This window comes from Erythrolamprus reginae, chromosome 3 (assembly GCF_031021105.1).
Source record: "Erythrolamprus reginae isolate rEryReg1 chromosome 3, rEryReg1.hap1, whole genome shotgun sequence".
In the NCBI taxonomy this organism is placed as follows: domain Eukaryota; kingdom Metazoa; phylum Chordata; class Lepidosauria; order Squamata; family Dipsadidae; genus Erythrolamprus; species Erythrolamprus reginae.
This window is the reverse complement of record NC_091952.1, coordinates 258,489,377-258,497,315: the sequence shown is the minus strand read 5'-3', so window position 1 is coordinate 258,497,315 and position 7,939 is coordinate 258,489,377. Positions and strand designations below refer to the sequence as shown.

The following is a 7,939-nucleotide window of genomic DNA, read 5'->3' as shown; positions in this document are numbered from 1 at the left end:
CTGTCTGGAACCTACACTGAGTCTTCGGAGAAGGGCGGCATACAAATCTAAATAATAATAATAATAATAATAATAATAATAATAATAATAATAATGTCAGACATAAACACTCTAGAAAATGTCCAGAGATACCTTACGAGAAGAGCCCTCCACTCCTCCACTCGCAACTAGACTTACAATCCTGGGTTTAGAAAGCTTAAAACTAGGTGGCCTTAAACCCAACCTAAGCACAGCCCATAAAATCATCTGCTACCACGTCCTTCCTGTCAATGACTACATCAGCTTCAACCACAACAACACACAAGCACAAAACAGATACAAACTCAAAGTAAACTGCTCCAAACTCAGCTGCATAAAATATGACTTGTAACTGAGTAGTTGATGCCTGGAATTCACTACCTGTCTCTGTAGTATCATCACCAAACCCCCAAAACTTGACCCTTAGACTGTCCAGAAGATACAACAGTGATTGGACTCATTCGAGACAATGATGAATCCGCATACAGATGGGAAGTTTTTTTTTAAATTTTTTTTTATTGGTTTATTTACTAAATTAACAACAAACAAAAAATACTTAAAAGAAAACGTGCCCAACACCAGTAAAACCACCACCACCATTTAGGGGGTTAAATTATTTACAATAAGTTTCAATTTCTTCCTTAGCTCCAGTTTACATTTCTTTACATACAAAAAGTGATTGGAATTTATTTTTCACATTGTCGTCATAAATTCTACTTAAGATATAATTTTTCACCTTATTCCATCATGCCATCAGCTTCTCCAATTTATTTTCATCAAAGTTATTTAATCTTATTTCCATAATTTCGAAGTGGATGTGGTCCACCATGTACCAGTCATACAGACGGGAAGTTGAACAACTATCCTTGTGGTGTGACCAGAACAATCTAGAACTGAACACATTCAAAACCGTAGAAATGGTGGAAGACTTTAGGAGAAACCCACCCACCCTTCCACCTCTCACAATACTAGACAACACAGGATCAACAGTAGAGACCTTCAAATTCCTAGGTTCTATCATATCTCAAGACCTAAAATGGTCACCTAACATTAAAAAAGCATAGCAAAGAATGTTCATTTTGTGCCAACTCAGGAAGCTCAAACTGCCCAAGGAGCTGCTGATCCAGTTCTACAGAGGAATCGTGTATATAAACAGTGTTATATCGCTGTATGCCACCAATAGGTACTTGACTAAATAAATAAATAAACATATCTGGGCAGAGCAGGGCTGGCTCCCCCCACCCCCCCTGCTGGGACGGCTGTCCTTGGCCGGTGGGGGCCGGTCCAGTGGCATAAAAGGGCCTCCTCGCTGGTGGCCCTTCCCAGAGCATCCAGGAGAGCCGTGAGGGTTCTCCGAGCCAGAGCCGGCGATGGGGGCCTGCAGCTGGCTGAGCCCCCGCTCTGCCCCCCCGGGGCTTTCACGGGCCCTCTCCCTGGCCCCCGCTGTGGTTGCTAAGCTGAGCCCCCCCAAAGTGCTGCCCTTCGAGGCCATTCCGCGCACCGGGCCCAACGCCTGGCTCAACCTCTTCCGCTTCTGGAGGACCAACGCTTTCCAGAACCTCCACCGCGTCATGGACAGGAACTTCCAGAACCTGGGACCCATCTACAGGTGAGCCTCTTTCTCCTCCCCCTACATGGGGAGGGGGCTCAGGTGGGTGGGTGGGGGTTCCTCTCAGGTGGGCTTTGAGGGCTGGAGGGACATCACTGGAGTGAAAGAGAGAAAGAAAGAAAGAAAGAGAGAAAGAAAGAGAGAGTGGGAGAGAGAAAGGGAGGGAGGGTGAGAAGGAGAGAGAGAGAGAAAGAGAAAGAGAAAGGGAGGGAGGACAAGATGGAGAAAGAGAAAGGAAAGAAAGGAGAAAGAGTGAATGAAAGACAGAAAGAAAAGAGAGAAGGAGAGAGAAAGAAAAGAGAAAGAGAAATGATAAAGAGAGAGAGAGAGTGGGAGAGAGAAAGGGAGGGAGGGTGAGGAGAGAGAGAGAGAAAGAGAAAGAGAAAGGGAGGGAGGACAAGATGGAGAAAGAGAAAGGAAAGAAAGGAGAAAGAGTGAATGAAAGACAGAAAGAAAAGAGAGAAGGAGAAAGAAAAGAGAAAGAGAAATGATAAAGAGAGAGAGAGAGTGGGAGAGAGAAAGGGAGGGAGGGTGAGAAGAGAGAGAGAGAGAGAGAGAGAGAGAGAGAGGCTTTGCCCTGTGTCAGCTCCAGCCGTTTTGCCCTCCGGAGTCTTCACGGAAGCTTCCCGAAGGTTCTGGAGTGCAAAAAACAGCCAAGCGGGCAAAGCAGAAATTGGGGGAAATGGACTTTCAGGTTGTCCGTTGTGCTGTTTTTTGCCCCTTGGACGGTTCAAGGAAACTTCCCTGAAGCCTCTGGAAAACCTCCAGTGTTGGTGCATTCAGAACTTCTGGTGGCCAGCTGTTCCACTGGTTAATTGTCCTCATTGTTAGGGAGTTTCTCCTTAATTCCAGGTTGCTTCTCTCCTGGATTAGTTTCCACCCACTGCTTCTGATTCTGCCCTCTGGTGCTTTGGAGAATAAGTTGACCCCCTCTTCTTTGGGGCAGCCCCTCAGATCCTTCTCCTCACTTCCTGGTTCTGGAATGCCCTCTGCCCCCTCAGCATCTGGCCCTTTAGCTTTGCCCAAGGCGCTCAAGGCAGCCCTGGTGCAGGAGCCATTGTCTGTGTACAAGTGTGTGTGGTTAAATGGTTGTGTAGTCTGTATTATTACATAGACAAGAGTAGGAAATCAATTCTCCAGGAAGTCTACAACTCCTTCGATTGAATTGGACTATAATAGCAGAATCTTGCCAGTCTGCTTTCTTTCTTTCTTTCCTTCCATTTTTCTCCTTCCTTCCTTCTTCCTCTTTTTCTTCTTTCTTTCTTTTTCTTTCTCTTTCTTCCTCCCTCTTCTTCCTTTTCCCCCTTTTTTTCCTTCCTTCCTTCCTTCCTTCCTTCCTTCTTTCTTTCTCCTTCCTTCCGCCCCCCTCTCTATCTCTCCCTCCCTCCCTTACCCCTCTTCCTCTTTCTCCTCCTCTCCCCCCTCTTTTCAGGTCCTCTCCTCCAACCCCAGCTGCGCAGAGCGAGGGGCCTGTTGTTCTCCCAGTGACCGGATCCTCTTGCTTTGGCAGGGAGACGGTGGGCAGCCATGACAGTGTCAACGTCTTCCTGCCTCAAGATGCCGCCCAGCTCTTCCAGACGGAGGGCATCTTCCCACGCCGGATGGGCATCGACTCGTGGCTGGCCCACCGCAGCCTCAGGAACCACAAGTGCGGCGTCTTTCTCCTGTAAGTCAGGGCCACCCATTCAGGCCCCATGACCGCAGGGCGGCTTCTCTCAGCCTCTCCGGCCGCCAGGACAGTCGCTGGGACGTCCAGAAGCCTCCGCAGAGCAGAGCCGGTTGGCGGGACTTTTGCTGGGCATAGGAAGGGGCTGGGAAGCTGGGCAGTGCTGCTCCAGCGTTGCCAAGTGGGCTGTCCGAATAGAATAGAATAGAACAGAACCAGAACAGAATTCTTTCTTGGCCAAGTGTGATTGGAGACACAAGGATTTTGTCTTTAGTGCAGATGCTCTCAGTGGACATAAAAGAAAATATACATTTGTCTAGAATCACAAGATATAACACTTAATGATTGTCATAGGGGTCAAATGAGCAATGAAGAAACCATCAATATTCATAAAAATCTTAAGGATAGAAGCAAACACAGTCATAGAATCCTAAGTGGGAGGAAATGGGTGATAGGAAGGATGGAAAAACTAGTATTAATAGAAGTGCAGACTTAGCAAATAGTTTGACAGTGGTGAGGGAATTATTTGTTTAGCAGAGTGATGGTGTTCAGAGAAAAAATCTATTCTTGTGTCCAGTTGTCTTGGTGTGCAGGGTTCTGTAGCGATGTTTTGAGGGGAGGAGTTGAAATAGTTTATATCCAGGATGCGAGGGGTCAGTCGATATTTTCAAGGCCCTCTTTTTGATTCATGCAATAATACAGGTCCTCCATGGAAGGCAGGTTGGCAGCCGTTGTTTTTTCTGCAGTTCTGATTCTCCTCTGAAGTTGGTGTCGATCTTATTGGGTTGCAGAACGGAACCAGACAGTGCAGGTGACAGCAGCTCCTGGGGCAGTCTGAGCTTCCTGAGTTGGTGCAGAAAGAACATCCTTTCTTCTTTGTTCTTTCCTTGGTGACGTTTTTGATGTTAGGTGACCATTTTAGGTCTTAAGATATGATAGAACCTAGAAATTTGAAGGTCTCTACTGTTGATACTGTGTTGTCCAGTATGGTGAGAGGTGGAAGGATGGAAGGGAAGGGTGGAAATGAGCAGCCAACAGTCTTGTGGAAGTCTTATCTGGGAAGATTGGAGGGGGGGCCTCCAAGAGCTCAGACTCCCTTGTGGGAAGTATCTAGAATGGCGGTCCTCAACCTGTGGGTCGCGACCCCTTTGAGAGTCAAGCGGCCCTTTCACAGGGGTCACCTAAGACCATCTGAAAACACACACTTCCGATGGTCTTAGGAACCGAGACACCGCTCCTCCGTCCATCTCTAGGAGGGTCCACTCACATGCAAATAGACTACCGCCTGCACAGGTCCATTTTTACTACCACTCTATAGAGTGGCCCAGACCAGCAGGAACCTATTACTGATCTACACAGAGGAAACGTGGAGTTGTAGCAGGAATCCAGAGCCCAGAGATACGATTAATGGTTCAGTAATACATATATATATGCACAGTAACCGCAGGAGGACTGGATAAGAGACCAGAATATATTGGGTCAATTAATGAACCAGATAAATGACAAAGACACGGTTGTAGAAAACAGTGCAAAATATCAGAGAAGCCGTGGAAGTGATGTGTCGGTGCCTGGAGGCTGTTAGGGTGTCAACAAACTCAAACTCAACCCAGACAAGACGGAGTGGCTGTGGGTCTTGCCTCCCAAGGACAATTCTATCTGTCTGTCCATTACCCTGGGGGGGGGGGAAATGTTGACCCCCTCAGAGAGGGTTCGCAACTTGGGCGTCCCTCCTAGATCCACAGCTGACATTGGAACATCATCTTTCAGCTGTGGCGAGGGGGGGTGTTTGCCAAGGTTCGCCTGGTGCGCCAGTTGCGGCCCTATTTGGACCGGGGGTCATTGCTCACAGTCACTCATGCCCTCATCACCTCGAGGCTCGACTACTGTAACGCTCTCTACATGGGGCTACCTTTGAAGAGTGTTCGGAAACTTCAGATTGTGCAGAATGCGGCCGCAAGAGCAATCATGTGGCTTCCAAGATTCGCCCACGTTTCTTCAACACTCCGTGGCTTGTATTGGCTGCCGATCAGTTTCCGGTCACAATTCAAAGTGTTGGTCATGACCTTTAAAGCCCTACATGGCATGGGACCAGATTACCTCCGGAACCGCCTGCTACCGCACGAATCCCAGCGACTGATAAGGTCCCACAGAGTTGGCCTTCTCCGGGTCCCGTTGACTAAACAATGTTGTTTGGCGGGCCCCAGGGGAAGAGCCTTCTCTGTGGCGGCCCCGGCCCTCTGGAACCAACTCCCCCCGGAGATTAGAACTGCCCCCACCCTCCCTGTCTTTCGTAAACTACTCAAGACTCATTTATACCGCCAGGCATGGGGGAGTTGAGATATTCCTTCCCCCTAGGCCATTACAAGTTATGCATGGTATGTTTGTGTGTATGTTTGGTTTTTATAAATAAGGGTTTTTAGCTGTTTTATTATTGGATTGTCACATGCTGTTTTTATCATTGTTGTTAGCCGCTCCGAGTCTACAGAGAGGGGCGGCATACAAATCCAATGAAGAATTATTATTATTATTATTATTATTATTATTATTATTATTATTATTATTATTATTATTATTATCTTCTGCTTCAGTCTTCTATGCACAGGAACTTTACATCAGCTCTATTCAGCTTAGTTACAAGTAGATACTAATCCAATCCAGGTTTCTTCATATCACTATCACTACTCTACTCAATATTTAACTCTTACTCAAACTGCTCCAGTCAGCCAGCCATCAATCAGCACCATCAACAGCAAACCCCCCCCCCCCCAGCACTCAGAAACACGGTGCAGTTGATTTGCATCTTATAAGGCTCTGGCCCAATCAGATCGCAGTTCACACCCTATGACTCAGCATTAACATGCTTTCATTCTACTTTTTGCCTTATATGGTAATACAATGAAATATCACCAGGGCTAATCCTGACCATACAACCCAGATACATTAAAGTGTATAAAATATTATTTACTTTGGTAAATATCTTAAGTCAAGAACAGTCCTAGTCAAATACATATACAGTATACAATACTATAGTCTTACAAATACATAAACCAGCATTTAACACACAGTTTCTACTACAGCTGTCACAGAGAACATAATAGAAATAGCAGAGAGAGAATCATGCTTCTGGCTCCCTCTTGTGGCCATCCATAACACTAACTCTTAAAGCAATAGTGTTTCAATACATTTAAGCATACATGGTTGGTTGGTTTTATATATTGGCCAAACTCAACCAGTTATGTACATGGTGCTAACGCTTCCTATCCAAAATGTGGACTTGGCTGTCTGCAAAAGAGGGGGCTTTGTCTTTGAAAGGCAGTTGGACTGCGACTCTTCTCCTGATGGGTTTGTTCTCCTGCTTCTGGAAGGTCACGGTGACATGGATGGGTGATTCACTGGAGGGGGCTTGAGTGGGGAGGGCTACTGGGCAGAGCCTGGCACAGAGGCTCAGGGCCATGGACGTCTTTCATTGGCTGATCTTATCTTGCAGGAACGGGGGAAGAGTGGCGTTCCGACCGGCTGGTCCCTCAACAAGGAGGTGATCAGCCCTGGCGGCACCCGGAAGTTCCTGCCCTTCCTCAACACGGTGGCTGAGGACTTTGTGGCCTTCATGCACCGGCAGGTCAGGAAGAACAGCCGAGGGTCTCTGACCGTTGACCCTTTACCACGACCTCTTCCGCTTCACGCTGGAAGGTACAGGCAGGCCCTTCCAAGGGGGGGTCCATCCCCAGCATGTCTCACCCAGTTCCGCATGCTCCCCACTGCACCTCCACCTCCGTACTTTGGGTGGGTGGGGCTAGTGGTGGGCTCCTGCAGGTACAGTCAGGTACACAAAACCGGTAGGAAAAAAATTGATTTTTTTTTTCTCCCCCCCCCCCCTCTGGGCTCTGGGGTCTGTTTTGTCCTATTGCAGTAAATGAGGTTGAATGTGTATAATTTTAGAAGAGCTGTGCGTGCAGGTGTAGGTGTACATACACTTACACTTTATATAGTAGATAATGTATATTTTTTGTGTGCCTGTGTGTAATATGTATGTATACCAGTTCTGCGTACCTGACTAACATGTCTTACTAGCAGTTCTGTGTACCTGACCGTACCTGTAGGAGCCCATCACTGCATATGTGCAACATATTTATCTATCTATCTATCTATCTATCTATCTATCTATCTATCTATCTATCTATCTATCTATCTATCTATCTATCTATCTATCTATATCTATTTCTAAGACAATGAAATTAGTTAGTTAGTTAGTTAGTTAGTTAGTTAGTTAGTTAGTTAGTTAGTTAGTCTAGTTAAAAGGGACCTTACAGGTCATCGTCCCACGCCCCTGCTCAAACAGGAAACCCTACACCACCCAAACCAGATGGCAGTCCACTAGGCAGTCCACATTTAGATAGTTGAATTTGTGTGGTGCATTGCTCAACAGTAGCACCTGTGAGAGGGATCTTGGAGTCCTAGTTGACGACCATTTAAATCTGACCCAGCCGTGTGCAGCAGCTGCCAAAAAAGCCAACACACTTCTAGGCTGCATCAACAGAGGGAGAGAATCAAGATCACGTGAAGAGTTAATGCCACTTTACAAGGTCTTGGTGAGGCCACACTTGGAATCCTGCATCCTGTTTTGGTCACCTTGATGCAAAAAGGAT

General features: G+C 46.8%; 1 protein-coding gene across 1 annotated transcript in view; it reads left to right on the top strand.

The window, feature by feature from the left end:
• The first annotated feature begins 1,354 nt into the window (after positions 1–1,354).
• The window catches only part of LOC139166051 (cytochrome P450 11B, mitochondrial-like), a 16,056-nt gene continuing 9,471 nt past the window's right edge, over positions 1,355–7,939 (top strand). The window contains 5 exon segments of the mRNA XM_070749315.1: positions 1,355–1,627; positions 3,138–3,295; positions 6,784–6,815; positions 6,817–6,948; positions 6,950–6,983. Coding sequence (XP_070605416.1) covers positions 1,389–1,627; positions 3,138–3,295; positions 6,784–6,815; positions 6,817–6,948; positions 6,950–6,983 — 595 coding nt within the window. The 5' untranslated portion in view covers positions 1,355–1,388.